Here is a 23996-nt window from a genome sequence, read left to right as displayed (position 1 = left end):
AACCTCATCCCAACTGTGAAGCATGGCGGAGGGGGCATCAGGGTTTAGAGCTGCTTTGCTGCCTCAGGAATCACTAAAGGAACAATGAATTCGTGTATAAACACATGTTACAGGTAAATGCCAAGACGGCAGTCGATTACTTCAAGCTTTAGAGAGGCGGTGTGATGCAACATGACAATGATCCAAAGCAAACAAGCAATCAACAATGAAAGAATGGCTGAAAAAGAAGAAAATGTGTTCACCTGAGGCCAGTTGAGATGCTGCGGTGAAGAGGGCTGTGCTATCAAGACAGATCTATAAGATCTGCTACTAAAGGAGGATCTACAGTTAAAGTTACTCAATTTTAATGCACTTACTTTCTCTAGCCAGCATTATCAACGATCACTCAGTGTCTTCAATAATTTTTTTAAAAGTTTGTTCTACAGGTGTATCAACATTAATAAGAAAATCAGTCAGTGTGCTGACCAAATTTTGTCTGAAAAATAAACCTCGGTCTTATCATTTTTTTGTCTCTTACAATATAATATTTTTGTGTATTTTGGGTTACAGATTTGAATGAGCGTGTAAAATGCAGGTTTAATCATTTGGTGTGTCAGTGATGTGTCAGTAAGTCCGAAGTGTTTATCTAAATCTGCCATGCTGAGTCACTTTGTCTGGTCATCGCTCTACACAGAGGGGACAGCCCAAAAATACACATTGGTGAACACAACACTATTGCAACTCAAGACCTATATAATCAGAGACTATAAATGAACAAGAACATTGACCTTTCTTAGAACATTTCAGGATGAAGTAACAAACCTTGACATACACAATCTGCTACATGTTTGCACCCCCCCCCCCCCCTTTCCTAGAGACTATGTGATGGTTTAGGCTACATGATGTTTTACTTTGAACACTTGTCACTCATTTGCTCAATAAACAGACCAATATCAACTGCTGTCACATTACCAAACCACAGTAAAGTGCAAGAGCACATGCCATGCTCTGACTGGATTAAAATTTGAAAGCATTTTCTGTCACGTGACACCTGATACCAGTCACATGTTTAAAGGCAGAGGGATCCCAATGTCCTGATAAAAAAGCACTTCACATTTAAGTATTGGGTTGATAAACTTAAAAAAAAGAAAAACAGATAACTGACAATGAATGAACAAGATTTCTGATTGATCTTGTTACAAGCGTATTTAATTTATGATTTATGAACTTCTGCTTGAAATTTCAGAAAAAATGCGCAGTAAAAAGCTTTGTAGGTGTAAACTAATGTAAGAGAGTAGCATAACACACATTCAAACATTGACAAGACTCGACAACAATGAACAGAAACAAGGGAACTTAAATACAAAGCTGACAGTGAAGAAGTCAAATCAGACACCATGACAAACAACAATAATAGTGCAAACAGGAAAACAAAGTCCAACTGTGACTAAATATAATATAGGCTTAAACTTAGAAAATAGGCTTTATATATTATATTATATTATATTATATTATATTATATTATATTATATTGTATTGTATTATATTATATTATATTATATTATATTATATTATATTATATTATATTATATTATATTATATTATATTATATATGAAGCCTATTTTCTAAGTTTAAGCCTATATTATATTTAGTCACAGTTGGACTTTGTTTTCCTGTAATATAATATAATATAATATAATATAATATAATATATAAAGCCTATTTTCTAAGTTTAAGCCTTTTTTCAAGATTGAGGCCTATTTCAATTAATAGTAAAATTCCATGAAATTGACTGAATAATCCTTACCCGTTATTGATATTATCAATTAAGAATTTAAATTTGTAAAAAACATATAATAAAAAAGTGTGAATAAGCTTAATAAAACATTTTGTATAAATCTTAAACTATAATATATTTTCATTTTTAATTAATGAATATGAATCACATAGCTACACTCAAAAAAATGCTGGGTTGTTTTAACCCAATTTTGGGTCAAATATGGACAAACCCAAACATTGGATCAAAAATGCAATTTAAAAATTTAACCCAATGGTTGGTTTTGTCCATATTTTGTCCAAAATTGGGTTAAAACAACCCATCATTTTTTAGAGTGAACTAAATGGTCCATTCCCAAGTTTTTTTTTTTTTTTTACTAAATGTTTTATTATGCTCTAGTTAGTTTGTTCACTCATTTAAAATGTTTAATTTACAATATGAATAATATGTAAGGATTATTCAATTCAGTTTGATGGAATTTTACAATTAATTAAAATGCGTAAATCTTTAAAAAATGCGCTATTTACAGTAGGATAATCTGTTTGTAATTACATATCGTTCCTCATTCACTAATCATTTATTATAACGTGTAACAGCCTATGTGACACGCATAATGTAAAGTGTTGCGCCGTCACTCTCTATTTTTGCTGTGACTTTGTCATGCAGGGCTGGTGACCGCACAGTTTACAAATGAGAGGACATTCACCCGCCCACTTACTCCGACAGTCCAGAAATAAGTGTGTCTCAACTGGCCAATCACAGACTGTCTCATTCATTTCCACCAATCTGATCTATGATAGATATCCTTCAGAATTAGAAATCTAGTTCGTCATACTCCAGTATACAGCATGACATCAGTGTGATGTAATCCCAGGGGTCCTGGGTGCATTTAAGCCCCCTTCATTCACCCTCTCTTCATTTCAAACCGAGTCTCACTCCTGCGAACTGTGGAGCGGCAGAAGTGACTTCTTCATTTGTCAAAAAGTGATATTCTTCAAACGCGAAGTGTCCATTAAGAAGAAGCGACTACATTTGGCAGGGTACTGAGAATTAAAAACGGGGACTGGCCGCCTTGTAAACCGTAAATCGGATAATCTATCATCGTCCTGACAGAAGATCCCTTTTCACAAGTATCTGTGAAAGTCTATCTGTTTTTTTTTTGTTTTTGTTTTTTTACTTCATCCGAGTTTTGATCTGTTTAATAGCGAGCGCGCATCTGACACTCTCCCGCAAAAGTGACGAGCTGTGAGTTTCTCGCATTAGAAGTATAAAAGGAAGAGTCCATCATGAGCAATTACACACATTTAGACGATCTACCGCCTCAGTATTACCAGGGCACAGACCTTGGGGAAGAGGAAGAGGACGAGATGCCAGCAACAGAGAAAGATCTGGCCGAGGACGCGCCGTGGAAGAAGATCCAGCAGAACACCTTCACCAGATGGTGCAACGAACATCTCAAATGCGTCAATAAGAGCCTCACTGACCTCCAGAAAGACCTGGCCGATGGGCTCAAACTCATCGGGCTTCTGGAGGTCCTCAGTCAGAAGAAAATGTATAGAAAGCATAACGTCAGACCAAACTTCCGACAAATGAAACTGGAGAACGTGTCGGTGGCGCTGGAGTTTCTGGACAGAGAGCGAATCAAATTAGTGTCAATAGGTAAGTTCTGATTTAACTAGTTAGACAGGAAAAAAACACCAACTCTTAAAGTTAAATACGTTTCTGTTTTTATATTTAAGTTAGGCTATATAACATTGTTTTGACACTATAACATTTCGTTAACACTTCAGATAAGGGAACCCATCAATTAACTCCTAATTGCTTATTGATAGTAGCCTATGCAAGGTTTTGTTTAGGTATGGTTAAGGGATCTAGAATAAGGCATTAATATGTGCTTTATAAGTACTAAACAGCCAATATGCGAGTAATATGCAAGCTAAAAAGCAACGAGTTAGTGAATATGTGTTCCATTATCTAAAGTGTAACTTACCAACGAAGAGTTACAGTAAAGATCGTCCCAGTGTATAACAACTTCACATGGTTGATGTTTAAAATATTTGTAGCCTACTTCTGATTTACTTATTAATAAATGTGAATTATTCATAAATTATTATTTGTTAGGCTAATTACTTATTAATAGAAGTGAAGTTCTACACACACACACACACACACACACACACACACACACACACACACACACACACACACACACACACACACACACACACACACACACACACACACACACACACACACACAGCCTGCCGGTAAACATTATCAGCATTCAGATACTCACTTCTTTGCCTCCATCTAAAGTTCGGGTGTCAGGTCAGATGGTGTAGTATTTCAGCACCATGTACACATTGGGCTTCCATGGGTCAGTGAAATGGAAAATAGTAACGGCCACAGCTTGTTTGTTATATTTTCTATGAGGTGAAAGGTTACCTTAATCTGTCTCATGTAAAAATTTGTTGGAGTGTTAATGAATACAGAGTCACTGTAGGATTGCAGTTTATTGGTCGATGTTTAGAGCTGCTTTGATAGATTAACAGACTTTGTGTAAACCAGTTGTGTGAAGTTGTTTAGGGGAGATTTGACTACGTAAAGGGTTAATTCACTCACAAATACATTTTTTTTTTTTTACTCACCCTCATGTTGTTTCAAACCTGTAAGACTTTTGTTCATCTTTGGAAGACAAATGAAAATATTTTAATGAAACTGAGATATTTCTGTTCCTCCATTGACAGCTACACAACTACCAATTTGACGCTTCAAAAAGTTAATAAAGAGATTGCAAAACTAATCCATATGATTTGAGCAGTTTAGTCCAATTTCTTTTGAAGAGACACGATCGCTTTATATGATGAACCGATTTAATTTAGGCATTTATCCACATTTAAAAATTGATCAGTGAAAACATAAACAGAAGCTCAACTTTACTTGCCTGGACATGTGAGAACAAACCTCATTGGTTCTTGTAGAAGCTCAAACATGATGCGTAACACGAGAATGAACCTCATTGGTTCTTGTAGAAACTCAAACATGATGCGTAACACGAGAACGAACCTCATTGGTTCTTGTAGAAGCTCAAACATGATGCGTAACACGAGAACGAACCTCATTGGTTCTTGCAGAAACTCAAACATGATGCGTAACACGAGAATGAACCTCATTGGTTCTTGCAGAAGCTCAAACATGATGCGTAACACGAGAATGAACCTCATTGGTTCTTGTAGAAGTTCAAACATGATGTGTAACACGAGAATGAACCTCATTGGTTCTTGTAGAAGCTCAAACATGATGTGTAACACGAGAATGAACCTATTGGTTCTTGTAGAAGCTCAAACATGATGCGTAACACGAGAATGAACCTCATTGGTTCTTGCAGAAACTCAAACATGATGCGTAACACGAGAATGAACCTCATTGGTTCTTGCAGAAGCTCAAACATGATGCGTAACACGAGAATGAACCTCATTGGTTCTTGCAGAAGCTCAAACATGATGCGTAACACGAGAATGAACCTCATTGGTTCTTGTAGAAGCTCAAACATGATGCGTAACACGAGAATGAACCTCATTGGTTCTTGCAGAAGCTCAAACATGATGCGTAACACGAGAATGAACCTCATTAGTTCTTGCAGAAGCTCAAACATGATGCATAACACGAGAATGAACCTCATTGGTTCTTGTAGAAGCTCAAACATGATGCGTAACACGAGAATGAACCTCATTGGTTCTTGTAGAAGCTCAAACATGATGCGTAACACGAGAATGAACCTCATTGGTTCTTGTAGAAGCTCAAACATGATGCGTAACACGAGAATGAACCTCATTGGTTCTCGCACATCAATCAAACAAGCTTGAGCCTACATTTACTATAACTGATGTGTGAGTTGATGAACGTTTATATGTGAATAAAAGCTTAAATTAAATATATTTGTCAGATAAAGCGATCATGTCTCTTCAGAAAATTCGGACTAAAACACTTAATTCATATAAATTATTTCTACAAACTTTTTGAAGCATCAAAGTGGTAGTTCCACAGACTGTCAATGGAGGGACATAAATCTCTCAGATTTTATTCTTCATTTGTGTTCCGAAGATAAACAAAAGTCTTACGTGTTTGGAACGACATGAGTGTGAGTAATTAATGACAGAAGTTTCATTTTTAGGTGAACTATCCGTTTAACAGCCCGCATCTGGATGTCAGTGTTATTTCTGAGATGCTAAAGTAAACTGATGTGTGTGTGTGTGATTGTCTTTGACCTGTGTAGACAGCAAAGCCATTGTAGATGGGAACCTGAAACTGATTCTGGGTCTCATATGGACACTCATTCTCCATTATTCCATCTCCATGCCCATGTGGGATGATGAGGATGATGAAGAGGTTAAGAAACTCACTCCCAAACAAAGATTGCTGGGCTGGATTCAGAACAAGGTTCCAGAGCTGCCTATTAACAACTTTAACAAAGACTGGAGGGATGGCAAAGCCCTTGGCGCCCTCGTGGACAACTGCGCCCCTGGTAAGTACACATTATCAGGCTGTTTGCTCGATTTGACTTTGGGCATTTGTGTTTTGGATTAACAGTCCTGGTTAACAATCACATTTGTTCAGAGATTTTGGGTTCTCACGCTATATTCAATGCTTTGACCAATTTGATGGTTATCTTCTTTTTAGATTTTTTTAGACAAAAGTGCAAGAACACAAGATAATTCATTGTCATAATTGAGTTTCAGTGCCAATATAAAACGAGTAAAAAGTATATGAATATGTAATAAAATCCTTAAACACTAAATTAGTATATACAGTCTTAATAAAATTCTGAATGGTTTTGTGCGACTATCCTCCTTTTCTCCTTTACTTATAGAGAGCTTAACCCATTTTATTGTCATTAGGAAGATAAATAATAACATGGTAATAATAAAATATATATATAAATGTTTAAACTGAGTCATGACCTACTTCCTGCGCCACTCTTTGCTCACATGGAGCCGTCCTGAGGAGAGGGGTAGTGAAGTAAAGTGTTTACTTCAGTGTAGCTGATATGAAACAGTCCCTGTGAGACAGTCATGACCATACAGGGTGTTGCTGGCTTTTGACAAATCACAGCATTACCATTATCATTTTATATTTTGGTTACATTATATGTTTCTTTTGACATTTTTAATAAACAATTTATAAAGAGCAGACCAAGTTTATGGGAGGCCTGATATCATAACTGATTTATAAAGTTAGGTCATTTCAAAACATTTCAATAAAATGTTTCCTTTACTTTTTAAGTTTAGTTTTTGGCTTAAGACCTCGTTAATGAAGAACTGTAATGCACTGTAAAAAAAAATGTTGGTTTAACTTAAAAAAGCAAGTTACCTTGTTGCCTTAAAATTTTGAGTTCGTTGTAATTAAAAATTTGAGTTAATACAATGAAGAAGAATGGTTTAATAAACAGAAACTCAAAATAGTATGTTATCTTCACACAGTAGTTATCGAAGTTGATTTGACAAAAGATAAGAAGTTCTGATAACAAATCATGAAAATATTTTTTTACAGTGTTCACTCATATCAATGTAACTCTTTCTGCAGGTCTGTGCCCTGACTGGCAGAAATGGGACCCCAACCAGCCGGTTGCCAACGCTCGTGAGGCCATGCAGCAGGCTGACGACTGGCTCGGTGTGCCACAGGTGAACCTCCACTCAACATGAACACCACTCGTTTAGCCAATTCATTTGAAATATTATACATAAAAGTATAAAAGGAAGCCATAAGGAAGGTAGTGTAGGCATGGGTTTGTGTAAAATGTTAGTGGTTCCTTCACTTTGACACGTAGTGGTGCCTGCTCCGTTATCCTCATGGGATAAGTGTGAGATTCCATGGATGGTGTAGCGTGTGTGTCATACATTCTTGAGGCTAAATTCCCTGCTGACTGTTGGGGGGGTGTGGGAGGGGTCTGGCTCCTGGTGAATCCTGCCCTTGGCTTGTCGAAGGCCGCTCTCGAACCTCGGCTCTGTGGATAAATATAGCATCTGAAGAGATTGCCACCACCTTGTGATGGTAGAACCAATGTGATGGTGAAAAGGAAATTCTGGAAGGGTGTGGCTTCTTTCTGCAATGTTTATGTCATCATAAACAGGCTTTCTGACTAGTTCACTAGTTTCTTCTGCAATGGAAATCTGGTGTAATAACTTTTTTTTTTCCTGAAAACTTTTTGAAAGCAGTTATTAGTTAATGAGCCCCTGTATGCTTAATTCTGAATTCATTTGACATGTATGCATTTTTGATCTCTAGGTGATTGCTCCAGAGGAAATTGTGGATCCAGATGTGGATGAGCATTCAGTGATGACATACCTCTCTCAATTTCCCAAAGCTAAACTGAAGCCTGGAGCCCCTCTTAAGCCAAAGCAGCTGTACCCCAAAAAAGCCAAGGCCTATGGACCAGGTGAGCAAACTAAGGCTTATACTGTTCTCCAAGTGCAGCTGAAACGTCACGTGTTTGTCAGCACAAAAGCTAATAATACGTTTTTGAGCCACACATACAGATTTAGTAAAATTAATTTTAAAATAAGGGCTATTTATGCTGTATTTGCGTACTTTGCATACAATCAAGTATTCAATATGTACATTCTGAGTATTGCTGTTGTTGAAAGACTTGTATGTATGACAGTTTATTTTTATTTGTATGAGAACAGGTATTGAGCCACAGGGGAACATGGTTTTGAAGCCAGCTGTATTTACTGTAGAAACACTGGAGGCTGGACTTGGTGAAGTGATTGTGTATGTAGAGGACCCAGAGGGCCACACTGAGGAGGTGAGAAGTGACAGATACTGTACGTTTCTCTAACATTCTGTAAATGTTGCATCATTGTGAAACAAACCAAATCTATCTTTTAATTTTCTTAAAATTAAGGCTAAAGTTGTCGCCAACAATAACAAGAAAAGGACATTCTCTGTCACTTATATGCCCAAGGTTGAGGGACCCCACAAGGTATGCATTAGTTAGTACAAGAACACAGTTGGTTGTACAGTGTCCATTTGAGGATATAAACTGGTTTGCTTCCAGTTGCATGGTTGTTTATTTGTTCTATTATATCACAGGTGAAGGTACTCTTTGCTGGTCAGGACATTGATAAGAGCCCCTTCATGGTGAATGTGGCGAAGGCTCTGGGGGATCCCAGCAAAGTTCAGGCTCGAGGACCAGGTCTTAAGGCAGATGGCAATGTGGCCCATAAACCTACTTATTTTGACATCTATACTGCAGGTGAGCAGAATGCACAAAATGTGTTTTGGAAGAGTTTTTTCTATATGAAGTTGCTCTCACGGTTCTGTCTCACTCGTTTCAGGTGCTGGGGCTGGAGATGTTAGTGTGGTCATTGTTGACCCTCAGAATAAAAACAACACTGTGGAAGTTATTCTAGAAAACAAGGGCGATAACATCTTCCGTTGCACCTACAAACCTCTTCAGGAGGGGCCGCACACCATCCATGTGACCTTTGCTGGGCAGCCCATACCTAACAGCCCCTTTAAAGTGCACATCTCTGAGGGTAATCATCTTTTCTTATATATCTTGTTGAATTAATCAAATGTCTTTAAATGTGTCAGCCATATTGGAACAGTGTGCAACAAAGAAAGTCAAAGAATCTCCCCTTGGTCACACCAAAAACACAATTGTTTATTTTGTAGCGCACCCTAAACCTTCTGCCGTGCCTCCGAAGCAGATACTCCCTCATTATTATTATTATTATTATTATTATTTATTATTATTAAAAGAGGCATGGTAGGAAAAGAGCAATACCAAAGTTATGTGTTTGTATTGGAGGAACACATGAACTTAGTACCATGTTGAAAAAAAAAAGCATTTACATTTTTTTTAGATTTTATACATCTTTATAAAAACAAAACATTTTGTAATACCGTCAGTTTGGATGTTTATAAAATGACCATTCTAGCAATCTGTTATTGTAATACTGATATGTTTTTTGTATTGTATTCTATGAATGTCCTATATTTTATTCTTGACTTGTCCAGTTTCCCTGTTTGTCATCAGAGCAACTGACCAGAAGCACAGCACCTCGCTTGATCTTACTAACACTGCTTCAGTCTGTGCATTTAAAAAAAGTTTGGGACATTTTACAATATGTTGATTTTGTTTCTTTTTCCCCATCAGCCAGCAATGCTAATGCCTGTCGTGCAACTGGCCGGGGACTGCAGCCTAAGGGCGTTCGGGCTAAGGAGGTGGTGGATTTCACCGTTTTTACCAAAGGAGCGGGAAGTGGAGAGTTAAAGGTCTCTGTGAAAGGGCCAGGTGAGTCAGATGTGTTACATTTTCTTACTTGGCTAGATACTTTGCCTATTAATTGTGTACACTTTGACTACATAATGAATCCATTTGACATCCTTGCTGCAATTCTTAGTCTCTACATTTAGAAACATTTACATTCAGAATGCCGAGTATTCTATGCATATGTTTTCAGGAGGAGTAGAGGTGCCTGTGAATGTACGGGATGTTGGTGATGGAGAGTTCAAGTGTGATTATTGCCCTGTTAAGCCTGGAAAATATAATGTAAACATCACATGGGGAGGCCAACCTATCCCACGCAGGTAAGAGCTAGTTGTACATCTTAGCTAACCACTGTAATGCAAATATACACACCTTCCTCTAGGTTGCCATGATTTTTGCCAAGCAAGACATATTCCTGGATCAACAATTTTTGTTGATTCTGGAACAACATTTCTGTCCAAAAACATTGCCCTAACCCTATCCCTACCCTTATCCCTAATATCAGAGGGAAATCACAGATGAACAAGGATGTTGATCCAGGAACATGTTCTACTTGGTGAAGTTTCCTCTATTATATTTTATGTTCAATCTCATCACTGTTTAAAATGTCATAATTTTAGCCCATTCGAAGTGGAAGTCAGCAAGGAAGCTGGACCACAAAAGGTGCGGGCTTGGGGTCCTGGCTTGAAGACTGGAATGGTTGGAAAGTCAGCTGACTTTGTTGTTGAAGCCATTGGAACAGAAGTAGGAACTCTAGGTAGGTAATTCTACATAAGGAAGACAATAATTAAGATTTTTTCTTGTATGTGTCCAGCTGATTTTTATATACCATCTCTTTTCTTTAAAGGGTTTTCAATTGAGGGTCCTTCTCAAGCAAAGATTGAGTGTGATGATAAAGGTGACGGTTCCTGTGATGTGCGTTACTGGCCCACCGAACCCGGAGATTATGCAGTTCATGTCATCTGTGATGATGAAGATATCAAAGACAGCCCATTCATGGCCCATATCCTTCCAGCAGCTAATGATGTCTTCCCTGAGAAGGTGGTTTACACATGGAAACAATAATCAAAAGTCATCTCTGATTTTATTTTGTTGTCAGCGTCAGTGTTATTGATCTGATGAATCTCATGTGCAGGTCAAAGCGTTTGGGCCAGGCCTGGAGCCCACCGGAATCATTGTCAACAAATCAACACAATTCACTGTAGATGCTCGAGAAGCTGGCAAAGGAAGTCTGAAGATCTATGCTCAGGTTAAATATGTGTAATATTCTCAATGCTTTGGCCATGATTGTAGACATCTAAGCATTAGTCCTGCCAGTACAAGCAGTGTTAACAGGTAACAGATGACAAAGACACATACATGCAAACGTCAATTCTTATATTTCTGCAAACTTTCTTCTAGGATGCTGAGGGCTGTGTGATTGACATTCAAATTACTGATAAGGGAGATGGCACTTTTGTTTGTGTGTATGTTCCTACCAAGCCGGTGAAGCACACCATCATAGTTACCTGGGGGGAGGTCAACGTACCCAAGAGTCCCTTTAGAGTGAGTATTCCCAGTGTAGCATTTCGGTTTGTATTATAATGTGTTGTAACAGCACCGTTAGTTGAGTCATTGTTTTCTTTGAGGTTTCGCTTTGTTCTTACACATCATTGCTGATTTTATAGACCATAGCTGAAAACTTTGTTTTTAAAGGTTCTTGTTGGTGAAGGCTGTTACCCTGACAAAGTGAAGGTCTATGGGCCTGGAGTTGAGAAAACTGGCCTAAAAGCAGATGAGCCCACCTACTTCACTGTCGACTGCAGTAAAGCTGGCCAAGGTTTGCATACACGAGTTTGTTTTATCATTATTTGAAACTGTAATCTAGTTTTAATGTGGCTAACCCTTCTGACTATATCTTAGGTGATATTAGCATTGGCATCAAATGTGCCCCAGGTGTGGTGGGTCCAGCAGAGGCAGATATAGATTTTGACATCATTAAAAACGACAACGACACCTTCACTGTCAAGTACACACCCCCTGGCCCTGGCCGTTACACAATCATGGTGCTTTTTGCAGATCAGGTAAAGCACTGAACAAACTTCTTGCTTCTTGCCTGCACCCAAATGCACACTAATGCTAAGTGAACATATATAACCATTCTCTGCTTAAAACAGGAAATCCCCAGCAGCCCATTCAAAGTCAAGGTGGATCCGTCACATGATGCTGGTAAAGTCAGAGCTGAAGGTCCTGGACTGAACAAGACAGGTGAGTGCAAGCCGTAACATTAAGAACTGAAGCCCCAGAGAAATTCATTTTAATTGACAAAACTCTGCCTCTACAGGCATTCAAGTGGATATTCCAACCCATTTCACCATCTTCACAAAGGGAGCAGGAAAGGCGAAACCAGATGTGCAGTTCAAAACTGCTTTTAAAGGAAACGCTGTTAAAGATTTTGAGATCATTGATAATCATGATTACTCCTACACTGTGAAGTACACTGCTCTTCATCAGGTCAGGGGTCACTATCATCTATTCCATGCCATTTGCTTTGAACATGAATATTATTAAGATTGGAAAGTTTATGTATCACCATCAATAAATGCCTAATTTTCTGCAAATTAGGGTGAGTTGACTATCATGGTCACACATGGTGGAGATCCTGTTCCCAAAAGCCCTTTCAAAATCACAGTTGCCCCTTCACTCGATCTTGGCAAAGTCAAAGTTCAAGGCCTAAATGAAAGTAAGCACTTTAACTCAACAGTTAAACCACTTGCCAGAGTATTGTACAACCTGAACTGTATGCATACTGCTCTAATGCTTACTAAACCGCTGTATGTGTTGCAGAAGTGGAAGTTGGAAAGGACCAAGAGTTTATTGTCAGCACAAAAGGGGCGGGTGGACAGGGTATGGTACAAGTGAGCATAACCTCACCCTCTGGTAGACCAATACCTTGTAAGTTGGAATCGGACAAGACAAAAGAGGCCACTTGTGTGAAATACATCCCACCTGAGGAGGGTCATTACAAGGTGGACATCAGCTATGATGGGAACCCTGTCCCAGGAAGTCCCTTTTCTGTGGAGGGACTCATGCCTGCCGATCCTTCCAAAGTAAGAGCACAGCTTATTGGGAATAAAAGGTCTCATGACTTATTGTGTGAGCTCTATAATTTATTGTTACTGGATTTCCCACTAGGTTCGTGCCTATGGACCAGGACTTAAGGGTGGTATTGTGGGTCAGCCTGCACCGTTCACTATAGACACAAAAGGGGCAGGTGCTGGTGGTCTGGGTCTAACATTGGAAGGCCCCTGTGAGGCTAAGATTGAGTGCCAAGACAACGGTGATGGAACCTGCTCTGTTTTCTACTTGCCCACTGAGGCTGGTGACTACAACATCAATATCCTATTTGGGGAAGCTCATATCCCTGGCTCTCCTTTTAAAGCTGCTGTCAAGCCAGCTCTGGATGCTGGCAAGGTTATAGTGAGTGGACCAGGACTAGAGAGGGCTAAAGCTGGTGAGGTGGCCAGTTTCACAGTGGACTGCAGTAGAGCCGGAGAGGCTGAACTCACCATTGAGATTGTGTCAGATTCAGGGGCTCAAGCTGAAGTTTGTATTCAAAAGAACAGTGATGGAACATTCTCTGTCACCTACACCCCACTCTTTCATGGGACACACACCATCACAATTAAATATGGAGGTCAGCAGGTGCCCAAGAGCCCCATACATGTTCAGGTGGAGCCGTCAGTGGACACGAGTGGGATTAAAGTGTATGGACCAGGAGTCGAGCCAAGAGGTAATATAAAAAAAATTAAACAACAACTTTCTGTGATTAACTTTCCAACCGCAAATCAATTATACCTTATTTTCCTGTTTTTCTGTCACTTAAGGGGTCCTCAGGGAAGTGACAACACACTTCATTGTGGATGCCCGGGCCCAGACTAAGACCAAAGGAGGGAATCATGTCAAGATTCGCATCATCAATCCATCAGGCGCTAACACAGACGCATATATCACTGATAAGGGCGACGGCACATATAGAGTGGAATATACTGCTTTTGAGGATGGTATGTCACTCAAACACAGAACAAATTATGTTTAAGGAAAAAATATGTTGAAAGTGAGGGTTTTTTCAAAGAGTTTTAAATATTTTATGTATATAGCATACAATGGATTGGGTATATCATCCCTTGGGATACACTTTCCCGCAAAGTTTAGGGGTTCCTGCAAAGGGGGTTTGAGAAGCTTTTAGAGCTTAGAAGCGGTACTCAATGAGTGCATATGACAGATGGAGAGGGAGTTTATAAATAGGAAATGCATTGTAAAAAGAGATCATTAAATAGTTGTGTGCCTGGCTAGGGCCCTCTACAGAAATACATCTTATATTAATACCAATGACAGCTGCAGTTCACGGTTAAAACAGAGCCTATTACAAATACTTTATAGAAACACGTGAAAAGCTAAATGCTGTCAAACTCTGAAGGTTCTTTCTTATTTCATAGATGCAAATATAAACGAAATAAAATAATATTCAATAATGAAATATGTGCAAGACAGCTATATGTAGCCTATGAAGTTTGGTTCTTCAAATGAAGTTCTTCTTTGCTTTGTGTAGGTTTGCACCTGATCGAGGTCTTCTATAATGATGTTGCTGTTCCTAAGAGCCCCTTTAAGGTGTCAGTTGTAGAAGGTTGTGACCCAACACGTGTTCGAGCTTATGGTCCAGGCCTGGAAGGTGGGCTAGTTAACAAACCCAACTGCTTCACAGTGGAGACAAGGTATGGACTCTGTATGCATATACTGTAGCATCATCGATGCCCTAAAAGAAACGGTCATAGTTGCTTTAAAGCTCGATTAGATGTGTGAAGTTAACATCTAATTGTACATCCATTCTTATCATTTTGAAGGGGTGCTGGGACAGGTGGTTTGGGTTTGACCATTGAAGGAGCATCAGAATCCAAAATGTTCTGTAAGGACAACAAAGATGGTAGTTGCAGTGTTGAATATATGCCTTTCACTGCTGGAGACTACGATGTCAATATCACTTATGGAGGCCATCCTATTCCAGGTGAAATATTGTCTATCTAATTACCTATAAAGATGTTAACTACCAATACAATATTACATATTTGGGGTTACTGTTCTCAGGCAGTCCATTCCGGGTGCTGGTTAAGGATGTGGTGGATGTCAGTAAGGTGAAGTGCTCAGGTCCTGGACTTGCTAACAGAGTTACCGCACATGTTCCACAAACCTTCACTGTGGACAGTAGCAAAGCAGGACTGGCTCCTCTAGAGGTCCAGCTGTATGGACCAAAAGGTACAAAACATGAACCCCTCCAGTTCACTAAAAATATGCTCTGATCCAGTCTAACACTAAATAACTTGTTCAAATACTTCTACACTGTAGAAGAATTGCTGAATTCGAAGTACGAGTAGTATACTAGGATGCGGTTCTGAATTCAGTATATGCCTCTGACCGTTGAAATCTTGAACATGTTCTGTCTTACAGGAACTCTTGAGCCTGTTGTTGTAAAAAACAACCGAGATGGAACACACACCGTCAACTACACCCCTGCACAGGAGGGGCCGCACACAGTGTCTGTCAAATACGCCAACCAAGAAGTACCTGGCAGGTAAGATCTTAAAGTCATGCATTTTAGACTATTTAATTGTTACCTTATGACAATAATGTAACTTAAAGACATAATTTCCATCTCTTTTATTTTGTGGTTGTAAACAGTCCATTCAAAGTCAATTCAGGCCCCTCACACGATGCCAGTAAGGTGCGGGCTAGCGGACCCGGTCTGGACACTAAAGGAGTTGCTGCCAGTCTACCAGTGGAGTTCACCATTGATGCTCGTGATGCAGGGAAAGGCCTTCTGACAGTTCAAATCCTTGTGAGCACACACATACATATATATATATATATATATATATATATATATATATATATATATATACATATATATATATATATATATATATATATATAAAACCTCAAAATAAGGCATATATTACCAGAGCAGTGCATTTAAACATTGCGTTCTATTTAGGATCCAGAGGGAAAGCCAAAAAAAGCCAGCATTCAAGACAACAGAGATGGAACTTACACTGTATCTTATGTGCCAGATATGACTGGCCGCTACACCATAACCATCAAGTATGGTGGAGATAACATTCCATACTCACCTTACAGTATCCAAGCCTTACCAACTGGTGATGCCAGCAAGTGTCTGCTCACAGGTATTCTTTCCATTTTGGTGCTTGGTGTTTTGTGCTTTCTTTTCGTAAGTCTGATTTTACTGATTTTTTGTTGTTGTTTCTTGCTTTTTATTTTCAGTGTCTATTGGAGGACATGGTGTTGGTAAGGAATACGAAAATGAATTTCAAATAATTGTATGAATTATTGTATAATGGTGATATATTCTATAATGAAATATTCTACCATTACAATATTCTACCATAAGTTCTTCAGTTTTTTAACAATGTTGTTATTTGAGCAGAAAATCTTGGGCCCAATATTAAGATGGCAGAAGAGACATTCATCACTGTGGATGCCAAGGCTGCTGGAAAAGGGAAGGTGACATGTACAGTTCTGACCCCAAATGGCATTGAGCTGGATATGGATGTTACAGAAAATCCAGATGGCACCTTCGACATATATTACACTGCACCCGAGCCGGGAAAATATGTCATCACAATCCGCTTCGGAGGGCAACATATTCCTAAAAGCCCTTTTCAAGTCATGGTGAGTGATATTTCTGAACAGGTGTGTTGAACTGTGTATCACCGGCCTGATAATCCAATTATAGATCTATTGATATCAATACCAGGGACATTACAACAGAATGGATCAAATATTCAGTACTGCAGTGACAGTAAGCAGGGCACTTTTTGAAATCATTGTTGCTTGTCTTTCTTATGCTATCTCAGGCTACAGATCAGCCGGTTGCACCGAGAGACGACGCAAAACCCATGTTTCAACCCCTGAACTTAGTTATCCCATTCACTGTCCAGCAAGGAGAGCTCAGTGGTAACATCTTTAATCATGTTAATTTAGAGCAAAAATCATACTACTTTTGTGTGCAGTTGTTGGAAGTATCCCACGTCTGTTTTATTTGCAGGGGAGGTGCGTATGCCCTCTGGTAAGACAGCTCGTCCCTTCATCAGGGACAACAAAGATGGAACAGTCACAGTGCAATTCCAGCCTACAGAGAGAGGCCTGCATGAAATGGACATAAAGTATGATGGCAACCACATCCCAGGTTGGACCCCCTTTTCACATTATGTTGCGAAATGGCCCAAAAAGCATTTGAGCACTCAAGATGTACTTAAAATAAAATAATAACTTTTATTTGATAATATCAAACTCATTTGCAATTGCAAACACACAATGCTAGCAGTTTCGCTTATATCATGTTGCTTTGATTTATAGTTATATTGACAGGAATGTATACTTTTATGTGGCTTAAAGGTAAGGTAGGCAATTTTGGAGAGGCTAGCATAGCAAGCTAGCTTTGAAAGCATAAGATACCATTCTCCCTTCAGAGCGTCTCCAAAGCCACACTCCAAAACACATGAACACGCACAGCCAGGCTAGAGTCTGCAAAGAGTCATGAGAGATGGTGTGAAATTGCCTCTAGCACATAACATTGTAATAATAATTGAACCCCATTATTATACCCCCGGGTCGGCCTACAAACTCTTTGTGAGTCTTGAAGCTGACTTTTGCTGATGACACTGCAAACTATCTTCAGTAAAACATTTATTCAATTTACCGTATATAAGACAAGGTTTTTGTCCTAAAAATAGGCTGAAAAATGGGGGGTCGTCTTATATTCGCGATATAGACAAAATCACGGGGGGAAAGGGAGAAAGAACAAATTAATATGAAATAGTGACTGAAACGCGACCCATTATGAAAAAAAATAGCTTTCCCTTCCAAGATGTTAATCTGCACAAAAATCCTGATAATCGAGCCGTCGTCTGATGAAATCAAATACACATGAGATAAAAACAATATATGTGCTGTGATTTCGACTATACTTGCATGTAAAATTAGAGAAGCAACATAATATCTGTGTTTAACGGAATTAAAACGCTGCTCCTCTCTGCCGCGCGAGACGCAGAGCGAGCGAGCGAGAGAGAGAGAGAAGTGCGCGCGAGAGACGCAGAGCGAGCGAGAGAGAGAGGTGCGCGAGCACGGGCGTAATTTGTGGGGGGGTTGGGGGGGAGATAACCCCCCCAATATTTAAATCTATGCATTACAACCCCCCCACAACCCCCCGAGACGCAGAGCGCGCGAGAGAGAGAAAGGTGTGCGCGCGTGCTGGAAAAGAGAGAATGAATTATCAGTGCAATTTTCAAATAAAATTATTTTCTGTTGAAAACCAGATTTTTTCCACAAAAATCTCTTTTTGTCCCAAAAATAAGTCTGGAAATGATTTTCATTTTTTGGTCCTGAGATAAAAAAAAAAGAAAAAGATTTAGACCACTTCTATTATTGATTGCTATCAGGATGTGAAGGGAGTTTCTACCAATATAATAAAAAGTGTTTATGAAAAAAATTGCTTACCCTACCTTTAAGTGTTCAAACATGTACTCAGACCTGTTTAATTTAATTAATTTAAGATGTCAGTGAAATTGTGTCATGTAGGTTACAGAATCACAGCTTGAATGTAATTATGTTCACAGGAAGTCCTTTGCAGTTCTATGTAGATGTAATGAACAGTGGGATGGTGACCGCTTATGGACCTGGTTTATGTCATGGGATAATCAATAAACTGGCCACTTTTACGGTTGTTACCAAGAATGCTGGACAAGGTACATAAAGGTGTTTGCAGAAAAGCAAATTTATAAATATATATTTTTTAAAAGTGTGCCAAATAGTCCATTTTGTTTGCCCCTTCACAGGTGGTTTGTCCCTTGCTGTAGAAGGTCCATCTAAAGCTGAAATCAGTTGTAAGGACAATAAAGATGGTACGTGCACTGTGTCCTACTTGCCCACTGCACCCGGTGATTACAACATCATTGTCAAGTTTGACAACAGCCATATTCCTGGCAGCCCCTTCACTGCAAAAATTACTGGTATGATACGAAATGTGTCACTTGTGTTTTTAGAAATTAGACCTGGTAAAAATAACTGAACTCTTGCCCATGGTGACTTACAATCCTTACCGTTAATATGTCTGTGTTTGTAGGTGATGATTCACTCCGAAGGTCTCAGATGAACGTTGGCACGGCGGCGGACGTCTCACTGAAGATCACAGAAACAGACCTGAGCTATCTGACAGCTAGCATCAAAGCTCCATCAGGAAAGGACGAACCTTGCCTTCTGAAGAGGTTGCCCAACCAGCACATTGGTAAGTACAAGAGGCCATGAAATGCTTTCTGAATATACTAGATTGGCTTTGATTAATCTCTGCTCCCCTCGCTTCACCAGGTCTCTCCTTCACCCCAAAGGAAGTGGGGGAGCATGAGGTCAGCGTGAGGAAGAGTGGGACACATGTGAACAACAGCCCTTTTAAGATAATGGTAGGACCAACTGAAATTGGAGAGGCCAGCAGAGTCAAGGCTTTTGGTAAAGGTTTGGTGGAAGCTCATACCTTTGAAGTGGCCGAGTTCTTTGTGGACACCAGAAATGCTGGTATGTTCTTACAGTTTGTCTATGCATGATTTCAAATTCAAACCTGGTGTAATACACCTAGTTTCATTTATTTCCACGCTGTCTTGATTCAAAGGATATGGAGGTCTTGGATTGTCCATCGAGGGTCCAAGTAAAGTGGATATCAATTGCGAGGATGTGGAAGATGGAACATGTAAAGTGACATATTGCCCCACTGAACCAGGCAACTACATCATCAACATCAAGTTTGCAGACAAACATATACCAGGTTACTTTTTCAGTGTTTCTTTACAGTGATATGCTCATGTAGGCTGGCAGTCCATTACGGCAGAGATTTGTAACATTTTGTTTGCCCGGACCACTCCGTAGGAAGTCCTTTTACAGTGAAGATAACAGGAGAAGGAAGGATGAAGGAGAGTATAACAAGGAAAAGGCAAGCTGCCTCTATTGCTTCAGTGGGCAGCGCATGCGACCTAAACCTTAAAATCCCAGGTAAAAACTAACACCAATAAAGAAGATTGTGTGAGTTAGAATACAATTACATGTGACAGTATTAGCCAAGGTTTCTGAAATCTGATTTATTTTCTACTTAGGAAATTGGTTTCAGATGATGTCAGCACAGGAGCGCTTAACTCGTACCTTCACACGCAGTAGCCACACTTACACACGTACAGAACGCACCGAAATCAGCAAGTCACATGCTGGTGAGACTAAGCGGGAAGTACACGTAGAGGAGAGCACAGAGCTTGGCGGCGACCCTTTCAGAGATGTATTTGGGTCCTTCCTGGGAAGAGAACGACTGGGAAGCTTTGGTACAGTGCGGCAAGAGGGTAAATCATTATTATGCTGTACACCCTCCCTCCCCCCCACCCTCTTCCCCTTCCCCCACCACCGCCTATAGGTCTTGTTACATCGTTTCCTTTACTTGTTCTCCCTTTTCCAGGTGACACAGGGATCCAGGGAATGACAGCCCAGGTGACCAACCCTGGTGGAAATGTAACAGATGCAGAGATTGTTGATAGTGGGAACAGTACCTACAGAGTCCGCTTCGTACCTGTCGAAATGGGTTCTCACACCGTCAACGTCAAATACAGGGGCGAGCATGTCCCTGGAAGCCCCTTCCAGTTCACAGTTGGGCCTCTCGGGGAAGGAGGTTCCCACAAGGTCCGGGCTGGAGGCACAGGCCTAGAGAGAGCTGTTGCAAGAGTTCCTGGTATGTTTTCTTCTTATTTCTGTAATGCTAGAAATGTGCATACATTTTTTTTCTCTTTCATTTACTGCATCTCTCTTTTCATTACCCTCTGACAGCTGAATTTAGTATTTGGACAAGAGAGGCTGGAGCGGGCGGTCTGTCTATTGCTATAGAGGGGCCAAGCAAGGCTGAAATCTCATTTGAAGACAGAAAAGATGGATCCTGTGGTGTTATTTACATTGTGCAAGAGCCAGGTAAGGTTTACAAAGAAGTTTGCTATGATTTGAGTTAAAATCAGATAGCAAAACCAGATGAAATCATTGCATTCTCATTCCCCATTTCTCCTCTCAGGTGACTATGAAGTTTCCATCAAGTTCAATAATGAACATATCCCAGATAGCCCCTTCATTGTTCCTGTTGCCACATTGTCTGATGATGCACGTCGACTTACTGTTACAAGCCTTCAGGTAAGCTCTAAGTTAGTCACAGCTAGCCTGTACCTTACAAAACAATAAGGAACAATGAGGGATATTATATAACATGCATTGAACACATGATAGTAACTATACAGCAACAGTGAACTCTTTCTGCTCTTTGAGTCATGGCTCAGCTATTTTTGTGCTCGAAATGTAATTCGACTCCATGTCTGTCCACGGCCATGCTATAATTTTATTGAGCAAGGATTAAGTGTTCTTATGTGTGCTCCATCCATCTATCCATCCATCCATCCATCCATCCATCCATCCATCCATCCATCCATCCATCATCTTTTTGGAGTCAGAAATCAAACTTTCATTCCTCTTTTCACTTGCAGGAGAAGGATTTAAAGGTTAACCAGGAAGCCTCATTTGCGGTTCAGAGGAATGGAGCGAGGGGTGTCATAGATGCTAAAGTACATGCCCCCTCTGGTGTAGTAGAGGAGTGTTATGTCACTGAACTGGATAGCGGTGAGTTGTAGACTTGACTTATTTAAAAGCATGACAACAAATAACCCATGTTCTTAAGACAAATATAAACAAGTCTTTATTCATCTTTATTCATATAGCGCTTTATACAATACAGATTGTAAAAGATGGCAAATGCTTACTGAAATGTTACTTTGTTAAATGTTAATGTAACAACCTTTAATTGTTACAACATTATAATTCCATCCTTTTCATAGACAAGAATGCAATTCGCTTCATTCCACGTGAGAATGGTGTTCATTCAATTGATGTGAAGTTCAATGGAAGCCATATCCCGGGAAGCCCATTCAGAGTCCGTGTTGGAGAAGCAGAATCTGTTGGAGATCCAGGAATGGTGTCTGCCTTTGGCCCAGGACTTGAGGGTGGACGCACAGGTATTAGTCCACTGTAATATTCTGATAAGTGCAAAAATGAGTGATATAAATCGGTTATAAATCACCAGGAGATCCAATTTTAATCTAATGTTCTTACTGTTTTGTAGGGGTTCCCTCTGAGTTTGTCGTCAACACATGCAAGGCTGGATCAGGCGCCTTATCGGTTACTATTGATGGTCCCTCAAAGGTCAAAATGGACTGCACTGAGTGCCCAGAAGGTTACAAAGTGTTGTATACACCTATGGCACCAGGAAACTATCTTATATGCATCAAATATGGTGGCCCACAGCATATTGTTGGCAGTCCCTTCAAAGCAAAGGTTACAGGTAGGATGAACACAAATTTATTGAAATTCGTTCTTTGATGTGATGGAATGTTCCCTGATTTTTGTTGTTGTTGTTGTTAATTAATACATAATAATGCCACAAATGCTGCCATTGAGCTTAGATTGTATTGAACCAGGAACAGTTTTACCCTAAATAAGTCATAGGACATCCAGTAAACTATGTAATGTTTGCACAGTTAGATGTTGTGATTATGGGTTTTAACATATATATATATATATATCTTGTTGTAGGTATGCGTCTGTCTGGGGGCCACAGTTTGCATGAAACTTCATCAGTCATTGTGGAAACTGTTACAAAAACCTCTAAGATGGCCGGAGCTTACAGTTCTCTGTCCAGCACACAGTCAACTTCAGATGCCAGTAAGGTTGTATGTCATGGTGCTGGCCTCTCCAAAGCCTTTGTGGGCCAGAAGAACAATTTTTCCGTTGACTGTAGTAAAGCAGGTAAAATAAAACCAAAATTAAGTCAATAATGGTTTATCACCAACTAAATACATAATTATTCAGGGTATTTTATTTGTATTTTTTTCAGGTTCAAACATGCTAATGGTTGGTGTCCATGGTCCCAGAACTCCATGTGAAGATGTGGCAGTTAAACATATGGGAAACAAGCTTTACAATGTAACCTACACAGTGAAGGAGAAAGGAAACTATGTAGTTATTGTTAAATGGGGGGATGAAACTGTACCAGGAAGTCCCTTCCATGTGAGCGCTCCCTAATCACCTAAAGTCAAACCTCTAGAGTTCCTACTTCTCTGAAGAAAATCCTATTTTATGACAAAAGCTGATCTTAGAGGCCGCTGCTCTTTATTTAATGCTAACCTATTTGACACAAATGCATTTAATACTGTGTTGGATGCCACAATGTACCATTTTTTTGTTAAAAGAGTGAAGAGTTTTAATTAATTAAAAAAGGAATACAGTTCAATTTAATAGGTATGTCTTCGAAAGCCTGTTTGGTTTAATCACCAAATGACAAAATGTGAGTATTTTACAGAGAGAGATTTTATTGTTCTTAAAGGCATGAAAAATTACAGCAAAATGATTTTGTGTTTTGACAATTTCAACAGTGTATAGATGTATCCAGTGCTTTTATATGCTTTATAGAATGTACTTTTTGTTATCTTAACCAATGATTTAATATGCATTATTTAAAACTTAAATAAAGAATAAAACTAAGTGTGTTGTTTTTTTCCACACACACAAACACAAACACAAACAATGCTCAAGTTCATGTGTAGAGCCCCAGGTGATACTTCGAGCACAGTTTTATGTTGTGTCGAGCCGCATTAGTGTTTTAAAAATAGCGATTTTGATGCTATCATTGTAGTGCCCCTAGCACTCCCATTCAAAAGGCATTTTGAGCTAAGACGAAAATACAGTCAATCTTAAAAGTGGCGTTTCCATTCTAATTATTAATTGTACACTAAAGTTTGACTCGGGTAGATTAACAAAAAAAGCCTATGTTCAATTTTGGCGACAGTTAC

At 39.4% G+C, this 23996-nt stretch overlaps 1 protein-coding gene across 1 annotated transcript; it reads left to right on the top strand.

Annotated features, from left to right (window-relative positions):
• Nucleotides 1-2674: 2674 nt before the first annotated feature.
• Nucleotides 2675-23688, top strand: flnca (filamin C, gamma a (actin binding protein 280)). The gene is made up of 47 exons (XM_079602980.1): nucleotides 2675-3416; nucleotides 6034-6282; nucleotides 7341-7438; nucleotides 8043-8193; nucleotides 8444-8562; nucleotides 8662-8739; nucleotides 8850-9012; nucleotides 9095-9295; nucleotides 9919-10056; nucleotides 10226-10352; nucleotides 10653-10789; nucleotides 10880-11073; nucleotides 11168-11281; nucleotides 11434-11577; nucleotides 11728-11851; nucleotides 11935-12095; nucleotides 12189-12279; nucleotides 12356-12525; nucleotides 12637-12754; nucleotides 12859-13121; nucleotides 13207-13804; nucleotides 13899-14075; nucleotides 14624-14786; nucleotides 14916-15076; nucleotides 15157-15324; nucleotides 15517-15640; nucleotides 15748-15904; nucleotides 16061-16250; nucleotides 16348-16371; nucleotides 16511-16755; nucleotides 16941-17040; nucleotides 17132-17272; nucleotides 18702-18830; nucleotides 18921-19094; nucleotides 19208-19369; nucleotides 19450-19653; nucleotides 19748-19900; nucleotides 20002-20124; nucleotides 20226-20462; nucleotides 20576-20845; nucleotides 20941-21078; nucleotides 21176-21291; nucleotides 21639-21771; nucleotides 21987-22163; nucleotides 22271-22489; nucleotides 22741-22953; nucleotides 23042-23688. Exons 1-47 carry the CDS (start codon nucleotides 3044-3046, stop codon nucleotides 23227-23229), a joined length of 8097 nt encoding a protein of 2698 aa, XP_079459106.1. The 5' UTR covers nucleotides 2675-3043; the 3' UTR covers nucleotides 23230-23688.
• Nucleotides 23689-23996: the final 308 nt, after the last annotated feature.

The sequence above is a fragment of the Phoxinus phoxinus genome (assembly GCF_949152265.1).
Source record: "Phoxinus phoxinus genome assembly, chromosome: 25".
Taxonomy (NCBI): domain Eukaryota; kingdom Metazoa; phylum Chordata; class Actinopteri; order Cypriniformes; family Leuciscidae; genus Phoxinus; species Phoxinus phoxinus.
This window is presented reverse-complemented; position numbering and strand designations above follow the sequence as displayed.